At 35.3% G+C, this 26,751-nt stretch overlaps 1 protein-coding gene across 1 annotated transcript in view; it reads left to right on the top strand.

Moving 5' to 3' along the window:
• EXOC2 (exocyst complex component 2) overlaps positions 1-26,751 on the top strand; it is a 125,936-nt gene that overhangs the window by 21,763 nt on the left and 77,422 nt on the right. The window contains exons 5-10 of the mRNA XM_065667465.1: positions 8,384-8,497; positions 11,338-11,462; positions 21,264-21,344; positions 25,206-25,351; positions 25,466-25,547; positions 26,041-26,143. Of these exons, the coding sequence (XP_065523537.1) occupies positions 8,384-8,497; positions 11,338-11,462; positions 21,264-21,344; positions 25,206-25,351; positions 25,466-25,547; positions 26,041-26,143 (651 nt within the window). The remainder of the gene's footprint in view (positions 1-8,383; positions 8,498-11,337; positions 11,463-21,263; positions 21,345-25,205; positions 25,352-25,465; positions 25,548-26,040; positions 26,144-26,751) is intronic.

The raw sequence follows: 26,751 nt of genomic DNA, 5'->3' as shown, positions 1-26,751 counted from the left end.
AAATACAATGGTTATGAAGCAGTTAATTTTAATTTGTTCTGATTTTAACACAACTTCTAATGTAGTATTTGAACTCATAACCAACATTGGTAGTTCTTGGTTACAGTTAAGACAGTGTCAATGTGATAGATTATTTGAATTTTTTTTTCAAGAAACAAGAACAGCATTAGTTTGAGATTTGTTTAATCTAGTCAAATACGTAAATACAGATAGGAAAGAACCTTTTATTTTGGAGGAGGGATGGGGGAAATAGGGAACTGTTTGGGCCTGATTGATTGTTCTTGATCTCCAAATTTATTGGAGGTGAGGCATGAAGGTTATGGCAGGCACTGAGGTTGAAAATGACTGGTTTGAGAAAAGGAACACTAGTCAATATAACAAGTAATTGTATAGAGGGATTGAGGGTAAGTTGTGGAGATGGAAAGATACAGAGAAAGAGGAAAAACCTGCTCTGACCTTGTGCTGTGGGTGACAGCACACTGTTAATAGTTGTGACTGTAAATGGAACATTCTGTGTTTAATTAAAAACTGGTGGAGAAGCTTTCATAATTTGCTTAAAAGATTGGAGCAATGTGCTGTTTATTTAAACTATTTGGTATTGGAGATTATTTTATAAAAGCAAACTCATGCATTTGAAAGTACTTGACATATGGAATGGGTAAGTAATGAGAAGTTGTACAAGGTAGTGAGAAAAAGGCAATTATAGATTAAGAAGGGGAGTAGATAAGCAAGATGTTAGCATTAACATTACTAGACATTGGAATAATTTGTCACTAGAACTGATAAAAGTGAATAGAATTTGGGAATGCTTTAATAGAAAGGCTAATATGATGAAGAGCAGTTGTATATACAAGGAGATGAGACTCTGCAGCATAATGGAACTCTCCTTAGTAACACCTTTGACTTCTTTAAACTGTTTTTAAATGTATGCAAATTGGGATTTATTTTAATTTTGAAGCTGAATCATTCAGCATTGGTCTGACTTGGTGGAGTTTACAGCCCTTACAGCCTGATGACTAGTAAGGAAGGGAAAGGGGTGCCTTCTGTTCAATATGCAAATAGTGGTAAACAAAAGAAACATTTAAAGAGAGAAAAGGGACAATCACAGTGAAAAATAGATGTGAGAAAATAGGCTAGGAATAAGCTAGAAAGGAACATGATGAAAAGAAGGCAGGAATTGGGTAAACTACAGACTGAAAGAGAGAAAGAAGTCCTCCCTCTACAAGGTGGTTGTCAATCATCTGCAAATGATATAGGAAAGACAATCTGCAGCATGGGAAAGAGTTAAATCACGTATCTGTTGTGATGTGTTTGTTATTTGCCTTTTAGTATGGGTTATGCTTGGTTCTAAAAATTCCTTTCTTGGCGTTTTAAAACACTGTTTATGGTACTTTGTCCAACTGAAATGTGCTTAAAAATTAGTCTTTTGAATCATCCAGGTGGGTACTTTCAAGGTCTTGCAAATGGAACATTGAAATACTAGAAAAAATCCTGCAAGTAAATGAGCAGAAGTGCTTTAGTACAGCATTTCATGAAACAATTAGGCAAGCACAGGGATTAAAAAAAACATCTGACCCAGCAGACTGGGATTTAAGTGAACAGGAGGTTTGAATTGTGCATTAGAGGAAATAGATAGTATCGGCTATAACACATTCTGTTAATAATTAGAATACTTCTAGTAGATGTGTTCTAGGAGCAATATATATACTAAAAATATGCACTGGAATTCTCTTTTCATACTCAAGTTGCAAGGTTGCAAAATAAGAGCTATGGATTTACAGTCATCCTCCTGATTTTTTTTTTAAATAGCCAAGATATTTTAAATGTTTATATGTGTACATGATGTGCAAGCCATCATCTTCCAGCCTGCGAGACAAACAGGTAGTAAGTATTTGTAATCTATGGTTGATAAGTTCTTCATGTTTTCCAAGAATTAATTGCCCTTCTTGTGCCATACAACCAAGAATCTCAGTTGCTAAATAATAATCTCTGTTGTAATGAAACTTGAACTTGCTGGTTATTATGTTTCAGTTGTGACCCTTAGAGTCACAGATGTATTCCGAAAGGAGCTTTCACACACGTTTGTTCTCCTGCCTTGCTAAGAATTGTTTGGTTGTCTTTGAAAACGCGGAAAAGGTCCAATCAGGTCAACTTCTTTTTACATTGCTATCAATTAGCGCAGATTGTGTGTATGCTACAAAGAATTCTGTTCTCACCAGAAAATAGGTTAAAATACTTAAACTAGCTTTTAATTTTCAGAATAGACTGAAGACTGATGCAAAGCTTTAATTTTCTATCACTGTCTTTATGCTGGCTTTAAGTGCAAAGCAGGTCTGTGCCACCTTCCTCCCCAAGGAATGTTCCTGGCTGTGGTGTTATGCAGATGTAGCCCATAACCCTTGCAGGAGGTTTAAATAGCTTGCAGGAAGAAAAAGATTATCTAGTGTGGTTGCCTCAGTCTAAGAAATGTGGAAACTTGGCATGAAAATGCTAACATTTACAGCGATGTTGCAGTACTTGGGTTGGTTTTAGCAGTTTAGAGCTGTTACAAGAGCAGGTTGGTAGATTACATCCTACCAACATAGGATTGTTCAGAATTTTGAACAGTTCTGAGAGAAAATGTGATGCCTGTTCCATTAGGGCACTGATTGAATTCTGTTAGTTGAAAATTTATATCTACGTAATTGCTTGTTCAGGTGTACCATATACATTTCCCCTCCTGCATGACAAGTCCTTATTTAATCAAAGGTTACCTGCTTCCTCTGCCTACTCTGTCAGACTAAGAAAATCCATTCTCTCCAAAGCAGTAACAGCAGTTGGACCTAGTGGTGGTTATAACATTTTTTAATAGTGTTTTTTGTTGTTTTGCATGTAGCAGAGGTCATTATGGTAGATCTATCTCCTACATGAAAGCAAATGCTGACATGCTAAGTACATTCCACATACTTCTGTATCCACCCACTCAATACAGATGCTTCCCTCTTCCCACGCCAGCTCCCAGAACAGTTCATTTGGGAGGAAGAGATGATCTTACACTGCCCCCTAATGGTAAACGTCCGCTTACCACCATGAAATCGGAAAAGACTTTCTGGAGGCTTTGAAATTTACTTATTTTTAAGTGGCTTGTATGGAAATGCAGTCAGTTTCATCCTTGAATGTGATGGGTTTGTGGAAGCTTTTATCAGAGGTATGTGTGCGGAAAAATTGTGAAACCTGTGGGAGGGAGATGTAGTATATAGTATTATGCAGTCCTAGTTTTATGATGTTAAAAAATACAGCAACACTTACTACTTGTAAGGCTGGTGTGTCATTTGCAACCACCAGCCTATAAACTCCTAGTGGATTTCTTTCATCTCATTCTGCCACTTCTCAAATATGGTTGTCATTTTGCTGTGATATTTCTGCTAAATCCAAAGCTGCTAGGGAGTAGCAGTGCATCCTGGTCTTCTTGGTGTTGGGGAGACCTTTGTTGGCACCTTCTGATTTGTCATGTTTAGTATACTCCAGTGTCCCTTATGCTGGTCTTCTCGTATGTGTTATTAACACAGTACAGCTGGTACAAAGCCTGCTTCTAGGGGTCTGGCTGGTACCAGATAGAGGGGGGAGTATACAGCAGCTCTAGCTGGAGCTTGTTTATGCTGGTTGCTGTTCAGAATCTGTGTTTATTTAAAGTTGCTCCTTTTGACCTAAAAACTCCTGTGGAATTGAGGTTCAGGTTACTTTTTGGTGGCTGTATCCTGTTTTGGTACCTGCCTTTAATCTGCAAATATTGTCATGTATGCTGAAAAGCATACTATGAGATTCTGAAGCTCTGGGAGCAATATAATCTTTACAGAAAAATTACAGTTTGCTAAGCTGCATTTCTAGTCAGGCTCTGTTTATTAGTATCCTTTGCATTTTGTTGCTGTTACTCAATAATGACTGCTTGGAGACTGTAATTTACTCATGGAGATTATAACTAATCTTAAACTTCTGGAGAATATAAATGATCTGTGCATTCACAAGTTCTGTAGTAAAATGTGTTTAAAAAAAAAAAGCTAACATACATGCTGTGATGTTAGGTTTGGTTTAGGGAGTATCAGGCTATACATACTGAAAGCTTGGGGTAGTGGAGGGTGGGACTTGTATTGATGAGCACATGTGGTGCAAGTGAATCGATTTTACCCATGTGTTTTGAATCCAAAGTAGATGTGCACACACATGTAAAGACATGCAATCAAGGGCCACTGCATCTAGTATTGCATGACTGAGTTAGATACATTCAGAATGTCTCTGAGGGAAGTGAAAGTGTGTAGTGGCTTGAAACCAAAGTTATTTTTATTATAGTTCACATGAATATAAATCTTAATTACTTCAATACTTAAAATTGGTTTTGATGAATTAATAGGACTCCTTTAAAAAGTTAACTAGGAGTCTAGTACCAGATTTAGTTCTGTTTTAAATAAAATAGTCTGCCTAGCAGATATAAATCAAGTATGTGTACCTTTGCTGAAATTGTAAAGGTAGTGAAGTACGTAGAGTTGTCAAGGATGGTAAACTTCCCTCTTCTGTGATTTTCTGTATTCAATTTGTGGGTCCCAGTTTCTTTTACAGTGATTGCTTTTTAATCAATGATTAAGCATTCAGAGTTGCTTCTGGAAATGATTCTTGTAAAACGAGCAAATTAACAGGAAAATTAGCAACAGTTTCATTGCGTGTCAGCATGGTCTCGGCTTTTGCTCTAGTTCATATTCACCCCATAATGTTGAAATGAGTAAAACAGAAATACTTTCTCAAGTCACATATGTGCTTGTTTAAATGGTAAGCATGAGAAACTTCCAAGGACTTATTTATTTAATTTACTAATGGAAGTTAATGAAACAAACTTGCGTATGTGGAGTCAGTCTCTTTTTAGATGCATCTGGCCAGACATTTTAGAATTACAGTTGCTTTTCAGTTTGAACTTTTTAGTGAGCAGCTTGTTGTGAAGACAGCTGTAACAAGTCATTCCAAGCTCCCATATCTGTTAGTGGAAAAACTACTGGTGAAAGTTATGATAAAAATAAGGGATACTACACCATAGAGTATAACATATTGTTAACATACCGCACACATTCACGTTCATGTTTCTACTCTGTTGTGACTATGTCTAAAATATGTCTGCACAGATAAAAGCAGCCATAAACGCATTGTTAATTTATGGTTCTGCACAAATACATCTGCTGGAAAAAAGGTCCTGATAACTTTTCAATGCAGTCAAATGTCAAACTGAAACACCCCCCAAAACCCCAACCCTTCATTTCTGTTGCCCTGTCTGTGGGCAGAACTCATTTGCAGGAATTTATTATATCCATAACTAAATTATTGGTCAAGATCATATTATATTATCATACATATAAGTAAAAACTTTTAGATTTTTTCCCCCTAGGAATCGTATGTATCATTCATAAGCTTAAACTGCCATGCATATGTCTTACAATCTTGCAATAATAAGTAGCATTTGGTAATGGTGTATTTGTTGAGTGTGTGTGGGTTTTGTGTAATATTTGTTTCTTTTGGATTTTGAGGAAAATAAATTGAAGTTCTGAAAATATGAATAAAACTCTGCTTCTCTATGTATACACGCCCTTATATAGTACTCGCACTGAATGTCTGAGTCTCTTCTGAGGTAACTGAACATTTCTAATATTTTTAGTAACCCACAATGATACTACCATGTGCGGATTTAATAGAAAATCTTTTTCGGACAGCTGTGCCATGTGTCACGTGTGAAGTACTGTCATATAAATCTGTGTGCCTGTTCGGCACTTTTTGCTACTTTGAGTGAAAAATACTATCTCTTAAAACAGCTTTAAAAGAAAGATAAATCGAAACTTTCTCCTTTTTGCATCCATCAGCATTTTCTGCTCACTAACTGGCATTCATGAAATTCAAGTTTGTTGGTAATCGTGAATCTCACCACTTACGTTTGTAAATCTTTTAACATTATCATAGAATAGTTAGGGTTGGAAAGGACCTTAAGATCATCTAATTCCAACCCCCCTGCTATGGGCGGGGACACCACACACTAGACCATGTCACTCAAGGCTCTGTCTGACCTGGCCTTGAGCACTGACAGGGATGGAGCATTTACCACTTCTTTGAGCAACCTGTTCCAGTGCCTCACTACCATCACAGTAAAGAACTTCTTCCTTACATCTAACCTGAACTTCCCTTGTTTAACTTAAACCCATTCCCCTTTGTCCTATTGCTACAGTCCCTGATGAAGAGTCCCTCTCCAGCATCCTTGTAGGCCCCCTTCAGATACTGGAAGGCTGCTATGAGCTCTTCATGCAGCCTTCTCTTCTCCAGGCTGAACTGCTCCAACTCTCTCAGCCTATCTTCATACGAGAGGTGCTCCAGTCCCCTGATCATCCTCGTGGCCTTCCTCTGGACTTGCTCTGACAGCTCCATGTCCCTCTTTTGTTGAGAACACTTGAAGTGTACACAAGACTCCACGTGGGGTCTCACAAGAGCACAGTAGAGGGGCAGGATCACCTCCTTTGACCTTACCACTTTTTCATTGAACACAGAAATGTTGGGACTCTCATTTTTAGCTGCTACTTTTGCTTCTCACGGTTTTTCCTATCTCTCCTTTTCATATCTGTCATCACTTTTTTTTCCTTGCATCTCATTTGATTATTTACTTTTTTTTTCCCCTGTTATAAAAAGTATTGTTTCATGCGCCTGCTTTAATCAGGTGCTACTGATGAAGGACTCCTGTGCCATGTCATTAGTTATGTAGGTCCTTTGTACCTGCTTGTGCTAATGGCTATTGGGCTATGAATAGCAGCTCAGAAAAAACAACTCTTTGTTTCTTTATAATTGTACTTTTTAATGCATCTGCCTCTAGATTTACTTCACTTAATCTGCTGTTTGCTTTTTGTAATAAAAACAGTTTTAACTGGTTTGAAACATGTTTAGATTACAGGGAAAAAAAACCAACTTAAGAAACCCTAACAAATCATTGTTTTTTATGTCCATTCAGATGGCTTTTCATATGTATTAAATATAATTCCAATAGCTGACACTGGATTGCTACTCCCATCCAAGTTTGAATTCAAATGCAAAATATGGCAGGTTTGCTTTTACATACGGTGTACTTTTTATAGCAGAGTTCACCTAACTTACAAGCATGAGAGAGGGATGTTACTGACTTCTGGGTTTGATGTTGTAATCCAAAAGTGATGTAGTATATTTTTAGAACAGGCTAAAATGTTTCATTTGGAAGGTATCTGTAATGATCATCTTGTCCAACTGCCTGAGCAATTCAGGCTGACCAACAGTAAACTTGTTTGCCATGATTATTTTCTGGAGATGGGATGCAGCTGGTGATAAAGAGTGGTGAGTGCACCTGGTGATGTATGACGGAATGAATATGGCTAAGCCTTCAGTGAGTGTCTGGACTGAATGGTGAAGATAGTCATGTTTTCATCAAAAAGTACTTTAAGTATTTGTATTGCACTGACCTAAAATAAATGGAATACATTTTCTGTAAAAATATCTTAGAAGTTACTTGTAGTTTCAGTAATAGCTGTTGTAGAGAATCTGCTTTCACAAGAAATTTGCTTGCATACTATCTTCATGCATTGTAAGACTGAGTAAAAACAAACAAAACTGTATCTCGACATGCTTTTATGTTTTGTGTACTATGAACATAGATCACTGTATTATTTTGCAAGGGGATTATTTCAACTCAGGATTTCTTTCAGTGTTTGCATATAATGAAAGAATGTTCCAAGTATCTTCCTTCATGTTTCCATGGAACTTCTCATGCACGTGAACCAATAAAAGTGATGGTGTAAGATCACTTATAAGCTGTCAAACTGGTGATGTCCTGTTGTTTTAAATAAACACTGGTTCATGGCTTCTAGAGAATATTCTCTTATTTACTTGACTTAGTGTACTGATATTCCTCTTTAAAAGGTAGAATTGATTTTGAGTGCATTCAGCATTGTAATGTGGTCCTGCATCTCAGTAGTAGTGGTATCATAGTGAGTCTGTCTGGTCTCATTTTTTGAAGGCAGAAGTTTTCTTTCTTTAGAAGCATTTTGTACTGACATTTCAGTCATATGTGTAATAGTGAAATCAAAATGCTAAAATCAATTTTACTCGCATCAATTTTACTCAGATTTTAATCTTTTCTTTCCCAGTCACGCTACGTGTGCCTTTAATACCAGATTTAATTTCATGGTGGGATAAAAATTTGTTTACATCTTGTTCTGACATGATTTGGTTTTTGGGGTTTTTTTTGGGTTTTTTTTTTTTTGGGGGGGGGGTGTTTTGCTTTTTTCTTATGTGACACTTTTAATTGTAAGCTGTTCACAGGAATGTCTCACTGAATAAATGAATATTTGTTTTTCAGAGGCAGATTTCCTCAGAAAGATTTAGAGGCACTGTTTCCTGGGATGAGTGCTGATTTTACTAGTGAAAACTTTTCTGCTGCTTGGTACCTGATTGAGAATCATTCAACAACAAGGTTTGTTGCTGTCATAAATTATTGTTTTAAACGCAAGTTACTTGATACTATTTTATTATACATTAGATCTGTCATTGGTGGTTGACTCTTAAAGTAATAAACCTATTCTGTACTGCCTGTGGTGTTTCTGCTTGGCTAGAAATCAACTTGTTTGCTCAATGTGATTACAAGGAAAACTTAATTTTTACGCAGACCTAAATTCTGGCCTCTTTTTTTTTTCCCTCCCCAGGCCCATGACAGGTGGAAGCTGTCTTCAGGCTAAAGCCTTTTAGGAATCAAGAAGTTAGGCAGCGTGGGCTTAAGTGAAAACTCTAGTCATGTTAAGTGATGACTAGAGGCTAAGGGCACTGAACAGACAACTCGGAGCAAAACTGTTAATAATAGTAGTTAGCTTTTAATTAACACTTGTGGGAAATGCTATAGTAGAAGAAATTTGACAAGTAATATCTTTGCTGTAAATCTCTTAAAAAATATTGACTATTAACATTTGAATTTTTAAATCTAGTTCATAATCTGTACTTACATGAATGTATTATGTGAATATATTTTTGCATGTATAACTGAGTTCTTTTATCTGCATATGTTTGAATAATACTAGAAGCTGTTTTTAGTGGAGATGATGAGCCTTTCTTGTTGTCTTCAGCTGGGCATTCTGATGAGCATTTTGAAGGGAAAACCACTTTGCAAATTCATTTGAATTTTTTTTTGTTATCTATGGTAGAAACAGGTGTGGGTTAGTGGCTTGTGGGTTTTTTTTTGTTGGCTTTGGATGTTTTGTTGTTTGGCTGGATTATTGTGGAGTGGTTGTGGTGTTCGGTTTTAGAATTTCCAGAAATAACCATTAATCTACTTGGGAAATACTTCCATTTCCTCTCAGAGTGGTGGTAGACTGAAGAGCCAAAACAGCAGCAAGAGAATCTTACTACTCAATATATATGTATCTTTCGAAATCCAGGAACTAAGAGGAGTGATTCAGAATCAACTATGACAATCTGATAATTTAGGGAGTTATCAGCTTTTTTAAAAAAGCTGATGGAATAGTAAAGTGAGAAAAAACAGCTTTTCATATAGGTGGTTTTAAGATATTTCATTTACCTGAGGCCCTTGGACTGTTGCCAGCTTGTTGCTGCACCAGTGATGCTGCCAAGAGAGATGTAGAACAGATCAAGAGTGATAGCAAAGCCCTGGGACAAAAGTGAAGAGCACCTTTGATTTACAGGTGAAGGGGAAGGCTTCCAGTTGTGAATGCATCCTGTACGATTAAGGTTCTGTAGGCTCACAGATGGCTGTACCACTGTTTTCAAAGGCAGCATGTTTTACTTCTGTAGCCATGGATCCATTACTAAAGAACACGGACTGCTAGTGAGAAATGGGGTTCATTTGAAAAAGTGGGGTGGGAGCATCACTGCATTTTGCACTTGTCACCAAAGTTTTGCCCTTTGTTGACAAGGACGTCAGATTATGAGTAGCAGGGAATGGTCATAACAGCTTGCAGTTAAGCGAGGGACAGAATTCTCTATGTTCAGTGATGGCACTGACAATGCTGCTGGGAATTACAGAACCAGTTGGAAGGGTCTAACCACAAGTAAAGACCCCTTTACACACTCATGTGCAGCCTGGGAAACAAGCAATGTGGGATTAGATAAGCGTATCGCCAGAAAAAAGTGGGATAGCTCATGTGCTTAGTGATCTGTGATGGATGCGAAGAGGCCCTCTGAGAAAGGCACCCAGGAAAGAACTGAAAAAAAAAGTCATTTAACCAGAATTACCAGTTGTTCATGGAATATGAACAACAGCATATGTAATGGCTATACCTCTTAATATAACTGATGCATGTTGGTGCATGTCAACAGTTGCAAGTCATGGTCCTCTTGGCCCATGTATTCCAGTGGAATTAAAAGTATTATTTCTTGGTTTAAAATGAAAGCTGGGTTGTTTTTGGTTGTTTTTTGTGTGTGTGTGTGTATTAGTTCAGTTTATATTGGTTTATAAAATATAAATCTTACTGTTAAAGTTGCAAAAGCCATGTAAAACTCAACAGGAAGAATGGCTCAAAGAGTAGGGTGAATCCAGTAATGTTTTGAATATAATTATAAATAACATTTTAAATAAAGAAGAAAGCCTGTTTTTTTGTTTTGATTTTCAAAAATGTGTAGTCTTAGAAATATTCTGGAATTGTATAGTTATCTGCCCCGTATCATTTGTGCTGTTGTCCTGGACACATGCAGTGATGCTTCAGTTCTTGTCCTCTCTACAACCTCAGGTATTAGGAATGCTAGATGTATGGTGCGTTGTTGTTTTGGGTAGCTTATGTCTGTTTTTTCCTTGAAGGAAATTCTTTTTAAGCAATTGAAATAACATGGGAGGGGTTTTTTTTTCCTCTACCCCCCACCCCCCCGGCAATATCCTGACAAATATAAATAAACTATTTAAACATACTATTAGATCATCAAATAACATGAAACAGTACTTAAAAAGAGAGCTGCATAGATGATTTTTTTTGGTAATTTGGATGCCCAAGTAGACCAATCCAGCTATTGAGTAATGTGATTTCTGCCCAATAGATGGAAACAGGAAGTAAAGCAAAACGTATTATAAAGAAATCTATTCTAGCACAAGTGATAAGAGCCCTCCATTTAGGATTAAAAACTAAAACACAAAAACTCTTTGGAGTGAGTAAACTGTCATAATTGAGAATCACACTTGTTAGCAATTATTCAGTCCTTAATAGTTGTGGCAAAAGTAGCTGACTTTATTTTCCAAGTAGTTTGTTCTGTTTATTCATTAGCTGACTTTATTTGTTGTTCAAATGTCACAGGGGTCTTCTTGTTTGTTTTCAGTTTTGATCAGCTCAAAATGGCTGTTGTAAATTTGAAGAAACAAGCCAATAAGAAAAATGAAGGAAGTCTAGCTTACGTGAAAGGCGGTCTCAGCACGTTTTTTGAAGCACAAGATGCTCTGTCAGGTAAAGATGTTTTGCACTTACTAAATACAGTATAATAGAAAAAACACTGTCTGTACGCATGGTTGAATTTTGATATTAAAAATATTGGTTTTCTTCATAGTCTCTTCTAAAAGTGTCTGATGAGCCAAAAATCTTTATCGTGTTGGTCACAAGCTGATTGTTGTGGTATATTTGTGAAAGATGGCACCAAGTGCCATCTATATTAATTGGAGGCATTTGATGAAACTGCTTTGACCATAGAACCAGAAAAGAGAGGAAATGTTGAACTGGAGATATTATGATGACTTAAAAGCTGTAGCAACATAAAAACTTGATTTTATCCCATAGTCAGACTAATATTTATATAAATATTCAGTACACTCTGACTTGAGAAATCAGATGGCCTTTATATTCTGCTTGCCATAGGGAAAATTCCACAATCAAGTGAGATTAGCTTAGTTGTCTGTGCCATTGATATCTATCTATCTATCTTTCTGTCTGTCTGTCTGTCTATCTTTACATACACATGCGCAGACTTAAGGTATAAAACTGGCTTTGTGGTAACAACTCATTGTGGGCTGCCATACTGTCTGGTTAAAGGCTGTGCTGGGTAAGAGTGGCAGTGCTGGGCCATCCCCTATAGGTTTAACATTTACCACTGTGCTGTTCTTCATAGTTGCTGTACGTTGCAGGGTTATCACTTGTGATCATTGATCCTGTGTTATGGGTACCATGGGGTAAGAAAACCTATATCTAGTCATAGCTTCAGCCAAGGTAGAACTTCAGTTGGCTTTAGGAACACTGCTTTGGAGACGTACCAATTTATTTAATTTTTTTTCTTGACCAATTTGCAGGCCACTCAGTTACTGACTGATAGACACTGACGTGTCAGGGAAAAGGGAAGAATTTTTTTTTAAGCTGAGTTTTTATTAAGTACAAGGAAAAATTATAATAGGCTATTACTTTCTGAATCTTAAATATCTTGAAAATGTTGAAATCCTGATTTTTCTAAAATAGTTCAAAATCCTAAATAATCCTGAACAAATATTGATATGTGACTTATTTTTTCACAACTAAATCTGCTTTGCATATAGACTATCAAATAATTTAAAAGATTAAGTTCTACTTCCAAACAGTTACTGCTGTAGATAAAAAGTAGTGCTGGAAGACGTGTTATCTTGCAAGATTCTTTTTTGGACCAGCAAAAACTTAGTGGGATGTACAGAAAGCTAATGCAAACCATAAATGTTGTGAGGTTTTAGAAGGACTGAGCACAACTGAGTGACTTTTCTTTTCTCATATATATTAAAGTGTAGGCTTCTTGCCTTCAGAGACGGATTTCATGACAAATGAAGAGGTTGGAGAACGAACAGGAGTGTAAAAAAATAGTAGTAATGATAGGGAGAGCAAACTCATTTATTTCACTATGTTCTTAATAAAAAAAGTCATAGCTGTAATATTGGTTTGCATATCTAATCTGTATCAGTGTTATTTTTACCTAGAGTTTCTCATTGCAGTCCTTTAGATAAATTGACTCAAAACTTTGCATGAGTTGTGGTTCTTGGTGCTACTTTTCACCTGTAACTAAAATAGTCTGGTTTTGTTTTCCGCCCAGTGATCCCCCTTAAGAGCTCAAAAGGAAACAGGGCTGTAGCTTGTGCTATTATAAACAGTCAATTGAAGTAGTAATAAGACAGAATGGCCTTGATGCTGTTGATAAGAATATTAGAGACTTGAAGTCTTAGTATCTTATAGATGCAGAGCTGTAACACTGGACTGCAGAGGGCTTATCAATACAATATTTAATTTTTAAATTCTGAATCCAATTTCTTAATGAGGATGTTTGCAGTCACAACTGCCTTCTGGAGCATTTTAATATGCATTTCTCTGTTTTAATTGCCTACTAAATGCACTTGCAGAAGTGTTTAGATTCTTTTCAGTCAAAAAAACCCAACTCACTGCATATGAATCTCTGCTTTGTAATGCAGAACTGCTAATTTGCCCTTCTTATTCAGATTACTTTTGAGGGAATGTAGCTGGAAAAATTACATAATTTTCGAAAGACTTGAACCTGTGATGGGTACAATCAATTGTTAAGTCAGATGTGGAGAGGCTTCCAGTAGTAGCAAAACAAAAAGGGTAACTTTGGTAATACAACACTTTTCTGCCCTTACACACGTAAGGGTGAATTTGCCTGTCTTATTTTCTCCTTCAAAAAGATGCAACTAGTATGCATTTAAACAAAGCTACAGTAGGAATAGTTTATATTTGAAAGCTGAAAGATGAGGGACATAGCCTTGGTTCTGCAAACTTTCATTATTTGGTACTGAGTATACAACTGTCACAGATGAAAAGTGACTCAAGGGAAAGTCATTATCGAACATATCTAGTCTGTCTTCCAGGATGATTGAAGTTTCCTGAGCTGCTTTGTTTTGGTTTGGATTTATTTTTTTTTTAACTCGCTTGCTTTGGGAAGATTTCAGAGCTCTAATGGATCTTCTGAAGGCACATTTTTTGTTGATAACCTCTCAATTTTCGCCTTCAGATATCCTAGGACACAACTTCCAACCCTGGTGATTATGCTTTGTACACTGCAGGTTTGTCTTGCTGTAGAGTGGAGCTGTCTGTGTACAGTGATTTCTCTTAGGTTTCCCTAAATTGGTATTTTTTGAAGGAGGCTCACTTTAAGAGGTATAACACTTACTTTACCAGGTACTTCATATTTTCACCTACTGGCACATTTGTTTAACTTCTTTTAACTCAGGCATATTTAACAGTGCTTGTTTCAAACAGATGAACTTGGTCTGGGAAACCCTGAACTACTGATTGTAGTGCAGCTTTTTTCATTAATTTGAATCAGTAAGATCAGTCTGATTTTAATTGTACTATGAAACTGTGTTAGACATTTCAATGACTATTAATATTTTCACATGTAAGCATTGAAAACCATAAAAAGCTATCCCAAGATGTTTACTGTATCTTGTGGTTTAGAAGCTGTTTGCTGAGAAAGTAAGAGGTCAAATAGGACAGAACCTTTATTTGTTTGGTTTAATTTCTTGGAAAAGAGAATTGCCTTATCAGATCCTCCTGTCTCTGTGCCCGTTAGCTTGGCTGACAGTTTGACAGTGACTTTGCTGCAGAGGGTACAACAGGAAGTTTGTTTCATCAGCTGAAGGGACCTGTAAACTGAGCTGAGGGGAGCTGGGCTCACTTCAACTTGACCTACTTGTCAACATTGGGAAGGTCTGCTGATTTATTTCCCATAATTCTAATTGCAACCTAGAAAGTAGAACCCTGTATAAGGGCTGCTGTTAATATGCTTGTGTTTTATTGTCATGAGCAAGTCATGTCCTGCACAGAAGTCTTTGTGAAGTGAGTAAATTCGTTTACTTTGTATATACTTTTTCAGACGCATTCTTTACAAAGAGCCTTTGGCTGCAGAGTTACTTTTAAGTGTAAAGGGGGAAAAAAAAAAAAAAGTGAAAATTTAAGTGAAAGGAAAAAAAAATAAGGAAATGACCACTTCAGACACTCAATTATGTAAAACATGCCAAGTGTAACATCTGTATTGGCAAGTAAAGAAGATGATGTGTCTTTGAAACATGGGTACGTTGAACAAGTTTGTGATTTAGGTTTGACTTTCTGATTTACTGTGTTCCTCTTTTGCAGTTTCAACTACAAACACATTTTACTTGATTTAAATAAAAAAAAAAATAAAAGAAGCACTGCTGGCTATTGCAGTATTATTCTTTTTTCCCCTTTACAGTCCTGTTCAGAAGCGTGGCCTCTGAGAACTCCAGTATGATAGGAAACTTGGACTGCAGTTGGCCTTTTGTCTATACCCTACATAATACATAAGATAATTTTTGCCTGGCTGAAATGACCCTATATCTGCTCAATGTCTGGTTTGGGTTTAGTTTTTTTTGTTGTTGTTGTTTTGGTGTTTTTTTTTTTTTTTTGTTTTGGTTTTTGTTTTGGGTTGGTTTTTTTTTTTTGGGTGGGATTTTCTTTCCTCCCTCCTTCTTCCTGTAGGATATTTTTATACTTCATCCCTCATTCTAGGATGAGCATGTCAGGGGTCCAGGATCTGATTCAGTATGAGTAAGTGGATTCTGTTGCCATTATGTCTGTTAAATTAATTTGCTCTGAAATGAAAACAAAAGAAACCACTGGATCTATATTCAATTCTGAGTCAGACTGGGAATTTGAGCAAATTTTAATTTAATTGCTGTGAATTTTAAACTGATGCTTGTCTATGCTTCTTCACTTCTGGCTTTTGAAGAGTTATGTCATGTTTGAATCGAAAGAGAGTGCATACAGCCAATCTTTAATTAGTGATTCTCTTTGCAAGCTTGACTGACTTACTGATTTTGAAGCAGTTTTACATAGCTAGTTCTTAATCTCAGTTCACTCTTTTGTAGTTGATTGCCCAGTGAAATGCTAACCCATGACTGATTTTGCTAGGTGGTACAGCGTCAGACTGCTATACCAGGTTTTGCTGTCGTCACTTTCCTGTTTTGTAACATACCTAATTCATGTTTCTGCTCTACTTCGGTCTCATACATTTTCTCAGTACTATAAATTTTTATTAAACATATGGATTTGAGTAAATCAAATTCAGACACATGACTACTACCTAAATATTATGCAGCTGACTTGAAATGGGGTAGAATAGTTCTGTGTTGAGTGCTATGTGTGGTGCATCTCTATTAATGTTAACTTCCTCATCCCACTTCAAGCAATAGAAGGGCCTTTGCAGGATAAGAGCAGCCTGCTACTGTAGGGAGCAATTTTCCTAACCTCTATGAATTATCATATTAAAAGAACAGGGTAAATGAAACAAGCTGGCAAGGATAAAACTAGGATGCTGTATGTGTCAGGCATGTCTTTAACACTGTATCAGTCACTTCAGAGTAACAGTTTACAGGCATGTATGTATCCCACAATAGGTGCAAGTTAGATTATTTCAGTTCAAGAAATAAGATCATGTCTCCCAAGTAGTTATGAAGCAATAGCTGATGTGCTCTAAGCTCACTGTTTAGTTTTCCAAGTGGATACTCATATCTGAAGGTATGAGCTATCTTTGTGCTGCCCTTACAGACAACAGTGAATGAGAAACAATTGCACTAGCATTGCTGCGTATGTTGCCCTTACGTTTATGGGCCTCCTTATTTATGTACAATGAAAGAATAGACATACTGGTTTAAGTTCTCTTATTGAAAACTTGTTTCTAATTTTGCAGTACTAGATAACAAGGGAGACATTGCAATGAGCCTGAGAGATGAGATGGCCTGACAAAGACTTCTCTCTCAGAGAGAGATGGCCTGACAAAGGAGTGGCAGTAAAGTATGTAAGTGGTGGTAGGTAGTTTAAGTAGTTTAGTCTCATGCAGATGCTTCTTCTTCATGCAATGCCCATGATCAGTTTCTGTAGCAGATCAATTTTTATCTTACTGTAACTCTAAAAAAGCATGAGTTATGTGATTGTGATGAATGAAGGGCTTAAACTTTCCTTTTATCCATGTTCCAGGATAGCTTTGTGTGGGGCTGTTTTTTGTCTCAAGCAAGAGATGGTCTGATTTTAAAAAGAGTGAAACAGCAGGAATTGTCTTAGTCCGTAGTGAAAGTCTGTGCTCAAGCCCGTATCTGATTTTATGCTGACTGTTCATATAGAATAGCTTCTGTTAAATCAGTAATTATTTTAGAGACACAAACTAACTGCTAGCAGTATTTCTCCAAGTGTATGCAGTCATGGCAGCTGTTAGCTACTGTGTGACTGTCGTGTTTTATCAATTTATGTTTTTCAGGTAAGTTAATTTTGTTTTGTTCACTCTTGAAAAACAAAAAAGCATCAAAAAGAAAGATTGGGTTTGCAGTTGAAGTTTTCAAGTGTAATCAACTGCAGTTATTTTCTAAGTGTGTAGAAAATTACCCATGATTAAATTTGAGCTGGACTTGACCTACAAGCCATAAAACCAGCTTAATTTCATGTTACATGATTCCATCTTGATTTCCATACCATATTTAAAATACATGCAACATTTGAAAGTTGGTTTTATTTCTTCCATTAGCTTTCATAGATACAGCAGCTTAGCAATGTATTGGTAAAAAGAGAACAGCGTTTCCTATACTCTAAAAATCATAAGCATATCAAGAAAACTTGGGGGAATAAGAAACAACCAAAACAAACAGATAAACAAAAAAATAGCAGTATTGACTAATGTATAATAAACATTTTTTTTATGGTTTTCGTAGTGTAATGTATTACTAGCTCCATTCGTGACATGCTGTCTTTATGTATTGCTTTGTTGCAATATAAATTATAACATATAATAAGCAAATTATATGTTATAATTTATAATTCATATATATTATATATGAATTATAAATTATAACATATAATTTGCTTATTATATGCAGCTATGCACTTCTGTTGAATCCATTCAGAAGAGTTTCTACCCTACATAGGGGTGCTGTTCTCATAAATAGCGTTCTTATATTTTGTTCAAATTACAGAAAATCATTAATCTTTTGATAAAGGAAACCAAAGGCATTTTTGTTCATGCACTGCTGTGAATCCTGGCAGCATCTTAACATGTGTTCTTCATTCCTCCATTACTGTGCTTTGGTGCCAAGTTCTTTATAGTTACCACATCAGATCTTCAGAAATACTTTGAGTCAGTCTTTCCTTTTTTTGTATTGACTCGTCCTCTCTCCCACACCTCCTCTTATTTTCTACATCTGACTGAAAGGGTTTGGGGTGAGGTTTTAAATATATAATGCATTTCTAGCCATCTTTTAATCCGAAAATGGTGGAAAACTTGCAGCAGTGTTGCTTTGAGCTGAGTTAGGCTGAGGAGGTTTTGAAAATGCCACTCTTGGTGCCTATCACAAAATAGATTTTAAAAATGTAAATTAAAAAATAAAAAAAATAAATATATAAAAATAAAAAATTCACAAAGAATGAAATTTGCAAGTCAAAAGCTGCATGATCCTGGCAAGTGTAGTTTAATTTGTTATATTTATGGCTGCCAAGTAGAAAACAATATCCTTCCTTAGATTAAATAAAATTGTTTTCAACACAAGCAACAACAAATTAATCGCAGTTTATTTTGCTACAAGGCCTGTATGAAGGTCTATTTGCCAGATTGAACTTTGCATGTGTTTTGATCAAATAGAACTCATTCTGAACTATTTAGTCACAGTTTAGAGACTGTGATCTGTGTAAACTTAGTCTCTTCACTATTGTTAGTATCTCAGTGCAGCTCTGAAGTCTGCAGACATTTAAGTATTCTGATTTAGCTGGGAAACTCAAATTGGCAAAGATGATACCAAACACCATTAATTTTCTGGCTTTAGCTGAAGCATCTAAATCTAGCCCCTCCTCATCTTTATTTATTGTATGCTGCTTATAGTAAACCCATGACCATCATGATAGCTTTTTTTAAATAAGCTGCCTTCAGCATGTTTTACCTTTCATTGCCAGTATATGGGCATTGCTAGATCTTTAGATGTTGCAGTTTGGTTTTGGAAGTTCTTAGGTGTGTCCCCTTCAAAAGTAACATTATAGTTAATTGGTCAGCAATTGATGTTATGCAGCTAATGGTTCCAAAAGACTAGATTTTAAAAACATCTGAAGCAATAACATCTGAGGGAATATACACCTTAGGGGTCTTTTATCCACATCAGTTTAGAAAGTATCTTTCAAAAATATGCTTCTCAGAATCATTTCAAAATATATAAATTAAAATCGTTGCACTTTGATGCAGTTCCAATACTACTTACAATGTTTGGTTTTAAAATATCTATTTATGTTGTGGTTGCTGTTCTGATGAATTTGACTTTCAGTATGTAACATTAATTGCACTACAGTAATTGGCTCCCCCTGTATACATGATGTATATAAATGGGATAATATGATCAGAACCTTTAATGTTTTGTTACATAATTGTAGAGGTGTTCTTATAGGTAAGTGGTGTCCATGTCACATTAAAAATGTGATGTGGACATTTAAATTTTAAACTTTTAATTTCAAGTGCCATCTCTTAAAATAGACTTCTGCTCCTTAAAATATTCAAGAATCTTTTAGATTTATTTCATTTCATTCAAGTGTTGATTGTCTTAAGTAATATGGTGTCCTAAAATTTTTTTTCTTCACTGGTGACTACAGTAACAAAAATAAGGTGGTGCTCTTGCATTTTCATGAAAGCAGAGCCTCCTGAAATTCTTTGTGTAGGATCAAGGGATTGAAGGCTCAAATTTACATGTTTGAGAATAATGGAATTTAATTTGTTTTTTGTTTTTTTTAAATCGAACACACCCACACACATACACACCCCCATCCAAATGAAAATTCCTCCTTTGAAGGAGGCAGGAGACTATCAAGGGCCATGGTGTTTCAGAATAGCCACTGCCTGTATGACTGAGGTCTTGTCTTGTCCTTGTTTGCTTTTTCTTAATTTGCAGCTACAGAGCATGAGTATTGTAGAGGAGACCTGTTGCAATGACATCTCTATGTGCACATTATATGCAGTTTGGGGTGGTATTTTAAACTATCTTAAGTGGATTGAATTCCAGGTATCTCCTGGAGCAAATTAGGTATACTCATGAAGTTCATCTTTTAGTTTTATATCATCTTAGAAGAATCCAGTTCAGGGATTCAGGTTGTTGTTAAAGCAACAGGAGCTGATGGCTGTTTTATAGAGCTGATGCTACATAAGATAAATTTAAAATTTGAAAGGAAAATACTATTTTTAAATAATTGCTTTATATACGCTTTATGCATATATACAGGGGTACTACCTTAAAAAAAATATATCCCAAATGAAAAAGAAACTATCTGTGCTGCTCGCAGTGAACAGAGAAGGGAATGAAGGCTGTGTAAGAGAGGGGAAGCGAGAAGCAAAGAAAGGAGTATGCACACTCTCTTCACTGTTCATATTTCCAGAGTGGTATAGTGTAGTCAGTAGTAAATCTCTCCCTGAAAAAGGAATTATAGTAAAACAAACAAATTAATTCTGATACTATGCATTTCCACATCCGTTAGTACTACCATGTGGAAACAAGACTTGGGGCTTTTGGTATTCTATTACAGGGAAAAAGAATAGAATCATTTTTTTTAAAAAAAGGGAAACTCTTCTGTTTTCATACTGTTTTCAGCAAAAGCATTACAATGCTTCTGTGTAATGCTTAATGCAGTGTGTTCCTATACGATACTTTTAATGTGTCCGGTTTGAGAATGAGTTTTTATATAGGAAAACAACTAGTGGAGGTGTGTTCTAACACTTAATTATTGGCGTTATCTAAATTCTCTGTGACTTTTTACCCATAAATTAGCAGTGATTCATTTTTGCTGAGATCACTGTAAAAATTTGGTCTTGCAAAGCAAAAATATTGTGTCCTTAAATTATACTTACTTTTCAAAATATTAAATTAAATTCACGCTTGTATTACAAGACAGTTAATTGGGATTATTTCCATGTTTGTGTGTTTGGGTTTTTTTGTTGGTGGTGGTTTTGGGTTTTTTTTTTTTTTTTGTTTGGTTGGTTGTTGTTTGGTTTGGGTTTTTTTTCCTTGAGCATCACTGTCTTGTTCAAGAAGATACAGGAAGTCTGTGTCAAAGTAATGGTTAAAATTCAGCAGTGTCTGGCTCTAAGCCCTGGCCTTCACTAGACTCTGCTGCCATGAAGCATGTTTGTGTTTTTTTATGTCTTAACAAGAAAAATAATACTTTAATTTTAAAAATGTTTAGAAGTGTCACTTTGATATAATGTATTCCAACCTATTAAAAAGTTCTGCATTTTAACTAGACACTTTATTCCAGCAATTCATCAGAAACTGGAAGCGGATGGAACGGAAAAAGTAGAAGGATCCATGACGCAAAAACTGGAGAATGTACTGAACAGTGAGTTTTGTCTTTCCAGCAACAACTATTTATAGACTTTAGACTTTCTAACAAGCTTTAATATATTCCTAGGAATATGGTGGGAAACAGTACAATCTCTTCTGACTTTTCTGTTTGATCATAGTAATTTCAGGGTGTGATGGTATACCTTTTGAAGTAAGTAGCAGGTTTTGCCATGACTTTCATCAGCCTTTCTGATAACAAAAAGAATAAATATCAAAATAAAGAGATGTTCTAAAGCATTTACTTTAAATGAATTTTGGTGGCATATTAATTTTGAGCAGATAAAGAATACAGAGGAGGTATATGGACAGAAGTGTAGAAGGATGAGCAAAGCTAAATACCAAACTTTAAGAAGTTTGAGCAAAAGAGGGAAAAAAAATTACAGGTTGTTTGCAATAACAGGGTCTATTAACAGAATCTTTTTCACTTAACGTGCTGCCATTTAGACTATTTAGCATTCTTTTTAGAAATTCTGAAAAGCTGTCAGTACTTTCTTTTCTGTTTCTCTGTATTGGCTGTAAGGTTACATTCAGAGAGATGGCTTGAATTTGCTGCAGTTTGGTATGTGTTTCATCAGATCAAAAAAGTTCCTTTTTTAATTCTGGGATTTCTGCCAAGATAATTTTACTTTGTTTCATTGTGATTTTTTTCACAGAGGAAGGGATGTTTCCCTTAGTGCTGTATCAATAAGCAGGAATGACATGCAGATAGCTGACTCAGTGTTGGAAAGTCTGAGTGTGTTTTATGAAATCAAGAAAGTGACATGGAAGTTCACTGTTTGCTTTCTTCATACAAGAGAAGAAAGTGACTGTATGTGTGTTTGTGTGGGGAGCACAAAGAAAGCAGGGGGTTTTGTGAACATCTCTGGCTCTTTTCAGTAGAGATTCGTTAATGCTTACAATCAAGGTGTAGTTTGAACAGTGTTATTCCCTTATCTTGTTGCCTGGAATGTAAAACACACACACACCCCCCCCACCTCCCAACCAAAAATCACCAAAACACCCCAACCAAAAAAAACCCTACAAAAAAACCTCACTCACACTATATAAAAACTATAGTGTGTGTCTGTATGTGCAGAATATGTAATACCTGTAGGACAGGAGGAAAAAGCATTTGCCAAATTGCCAGTGCAGTTGTCACTGCTTTGTGTTCTTTATTTATGCCATGTCACGCAGCAGGCACACATTCCTTGAAAATAACTTTCCCTTTGACAAAATTGTGTGATAGCTTTAAATAAAGAAGCAGAAATTTAGATCTGTGACATTTTTGTACACACAGTAATATGAGACAAATCTACCTGTAGTATGTAATTATTGTTTCATTTGGTAAGTGGTGGCTGAAATCTCTATGCAGATAATGCCGACTGTCTTTTTCAAGCTGGATTTGTAGATGAACTTGTGCCAGGCACTTCAGAGTGGTATTAAGTTTGGCTTTGCTGTGAAAAGAGTTGGCTTCTTTTCTTCCCGATACTTTGCAAGTCATGATGAGTGGGAAGCAGGGAAGTAGGAATACAAGGATTTAAAAAGAGTAAATAATATTATGTAAAGTAGTTTAGGATCAAAGCTTTGTTTCTAGTTTGACCATTGAAAGCTTCAATAATCCAGGAGTAACAGGGCCTGCTTTCAAAAGTTACTTCATGTCTTTAGTCCCATAGGTACGTATTTTGAGGCACAATTGGTGTTGTGAGCTTGATTACAAACTCCAAAGAATAAGGATGTTTTCCATAACGTCTGAATGTACGTAAAGTGCGTGCTAAATTATTGTACTGAAGTGGCATGGGTTAGTAGAATCAAAATCTGGTGTTATAGGTGGAATTATAAATGCCTGGAGTTTTTGCTAAATTGCTAAATTTAATTGCTAAATAAACTATTAAATATACATTTGTAAAAATATACGGTGTGCTATAATGAACTTCATGAAGAGTTGTATCTTAAAGGAGGTCAGTCGAATTCTATGATGTGGTGTTATTGTCAGGCTGTATAAAAAACAACTGTTGGATAGCTAGAGCTTTATTTTGAGATCAAAAAATTTGCACACAGTAGATGAATCATCTATTTTGAAAACATAGTTAGTCAATATAGGACCCAAATCTTTATCCATTGGTTATTTCAGTTTAGATTATTCATCGGTAATCAAGAGATAGAGATCCTTGATATAGAAAGGATTTGGAGGAGGGAGGAGAAAAGAAATTTTACATTTTTCTTTTAAGCCTAAAAATCAGACCTGTTTTGCATGACATATTGAATTTCATTAAGACATTAATAAATAATACAATAGATTCCAATTTCTATGTAAAACAGGAGAAGTATACAGAGAAGAGAAATAAAAATCATTTACTTGAGGATTTGTAAAGCAAGTTCTTTTATAAAGAGATGAAGGCATGTAGTTCTAAACTAAACATGGAAGTCACTGTGCTATTCCTGCAGTTGCCAATTAACTTCTAAAAACATTTGCATTGAATTAAGAAATTGCTTTGTGACTATAACTTTAGTTCTCAGATACAGTACATTGGTTCTTGGCTGTTAAAAGAATGGACAAAATCTGTATGAATTCAAACAAATGTTACTAGGATTTACAAAACAAGCATTTACTATAACCTCAAGAGAAAAATCGTACTTTATCAAGTGGTCTGTATTTAAATGTCCAGCTAACTGTTTTCTTTGTGCATTTCTCCTTAATGGATTAAAGTATTCTATGCTAAATAGTATGCAGTAGAAATAGCTATGCTGACAGAACTTTTTTTACATCAAGGCTTCAAAATTTCAACAAAGTTTAAACATTATTTAGATATAACAATTATTTTACAAAGACTACTTTTAACATGAGCAGGCCACCCACAGTGTTGACTAGAGAAAATGGCATGCAAGCCACCCAGTGAGACTGATGTAATTTTTTTTCATCTTTGCTTAAAGTATAGTCACTAGACCAGATAATGTAGAAACTTCTACACACAATGATCAAAATAGCTAAAACGGTTCCACTTTTTTTTTTTTGGTTAATTAAAAATAAGTCACAGGTTGAAAAAATGCAAATATTCACATGCAATGTAAATTTGCCCTAGTATAAATTAAATTCTATTACTCTGTGTTTGGATATAATCCTTACTGCAAAGTAGAATGCTTTTTAGACTGGATAAGAAAAGTTTTAAGGCTATATTTAATGTATTTATTAAAGATAAATTCACAGATAACATAGAAACTTAATCGCATGAAATTGTTGACAAAGGCTGGATTCTGTATGCAATGAAGCCAGTAAGACTTTCAATACAATGTGAAGACAATTTGTATTCATTCTGTTACAGTGACCAGCTTAGTTAGACTTCTTTTCAGTCATGCAATTGTCTTGACTTAATAATAGTAATTTAAAATATCAAATATTTTGAATAATTTTTAAGACTTAATTTGAAAACACACAAAAAATTGTTTGCAAAACCTGGTGCTAACTTTTAAAGCTAATGATATTAATTATCATAATGAAATTATACTTTTCTAAAAAGAAAACTTTCTATGACTTTTTCTGTATCCTGAGGTGCATAATTTAGTTGTAAAATGTAGATCTGGAGCCAAAGCAAACTATAAAATATCTGCAGCAAAGTTAAGCATTTGAAATAGGAAAGAGAATTGTTTTTAATTGTGCAGGGGTCTTACCACATTAAAATGCTAAGTGGTTCACTGTGAAATAGTATTACATCAGTTGTAAAATGTTAACAGAGTTGAACAAAAAAGTATAAAAGTTGAGCAATAATTGCTCATATGCTCTGAAAAATCTTGAATGATTCATTAAAATAAGGAAAATCTGTATGTCATTGGAACTGATTACTTACTCTACTTTTTCTTATTTTTGCCCTTTTTAAAATAGGAGCCAGTAATACAGCAGATACCTTATTCCAAGAAGTGCTGGGTCGCAAGGACAAAGCTGATTCAACAAGAAACGCTCTTAATGTTCTTCAGCGTTTTAAATTTCTTTTCAACCTTCCCTTGAATATTGAAAGAAATATCCAGAAGGTATAATCCTTTAAAAATACTTTTCTGTTCCTGAAATTAGTGTTACCCTTTTCTTGACAAATATAGATGATAGTTGTTTATGTGTGGTTTTGTTTCTTTTTGTTCTCTTTTAAGGGTGATTATGATGTGGTTATTAATGACTACGAAAAAGCCAAGTCACTGTTTGGAAAGACAGAGGTTCAAGTATTCAAAAAATGTAAGATACGGGTTCTGTTATTTGCCTGCTTTCCTTCCCCCCCCCCCCGAAGGCTAAAAAGCACATAGTAGTCTAAAGAGCTTTAGGTGGGTTCATACAATTTTTAATACATACAAATACGGATTTATAAGAACCAATTACTCTAAAGAGTGTTTCTGTCAAGTTTTCTGGGTGGGGTTTATATTACAAAATGTGAAATTGCAGCCAATTTTATTTATTTATTAAGGCTTGGTATTACTGAGCATAAAAAAGGTTACAGTAATTAAAATGTGACTTTGGGTATCTCACTGGCATATCGTTGGAAGGACTTCAAAGTCCAATTTTCTGTTTTTGTAGGACTGTCATATACAGATTTTTCTGATGTGGCTTGTTATGAAATTAGTTATATTTATTTCCACTTTAAAGTGTCTGATATCCTAGAAAAATAACATAATTTTCAGTTCGTACCACTGCTGAAGCGCACACTGGATTTATTTCCTCTCCCTACTCCTAGATTATGCTGAAGTTGAAACTAGAATTGAAGCTTTAAGAGAACTTCTGTTGGATAAGCTGCTTGAAACTCCATCAACATTGCATGATCAGAAACGTTATATAAGGTAATCAATTGATTAGTGTCTTTGTCAAGTATAATGTTAGATGTGTATTTGAATCTTTCCTAAGTAGGGTATTGACTATTTTTACTATGGTTTAAATACTAATTTTAAAGCTGTACTTAGGGTACTTCAAGATTTCATGATTATGTGAATAATGGCAATGGATTGGTACTTGGTTATTGAATGACTGAAAAGCAGTTCTTGAATTAGAACAATTTCATGAAGGGCAACTGAAATTTGAATTTAATCTTTTAAAATTTTAAAGGCATGTTTCAATTCTCTTGCTTCCTCTAAACCATCATATTGCAAGTTGTGTCTTAAGTGATTGTTCACAGGTTGCAGATCTCAAAATAAATTCCTTATTAACTTGTCTTACACTTCAGCTTGATTTGGTGTTGTAATTGAATCATTCTGAGTGAGATAATAGGCAGAGTTTAATCCAAACTGTCATTTAAATTTGGTTTTGGCTCTTTTACTACTCAGTCTAAATAAGTATAGAAATTCTTAGATTTTCTGTTATTCACAAAGGTGATGTTGAAGTTTGTGGTAGGCATACTGACGTGAGTAGGTTGGACCTTTTATTGGTAGACCTTAACCTGCTTTACAGACTT

Source organism: Lathamus discolor, chromosome 2 (assembly GCF_037157495.1).
Source record: "Lathamus discolor isolate bLatDis1 chromosome 2, bLatDis1.hap1, whole genome shotgun sequence".
NCBI lineage: Eukaryota > Metazoa > Chordata > Aves > Psittaciformes > Psittacidae > Lathamus > Lathamus discolor.
The sequence above is the reverse complement of the archived record's forward strand: the minus strand, read 5'-3'. Positions and strand labels throughout refer to the sequence as shown.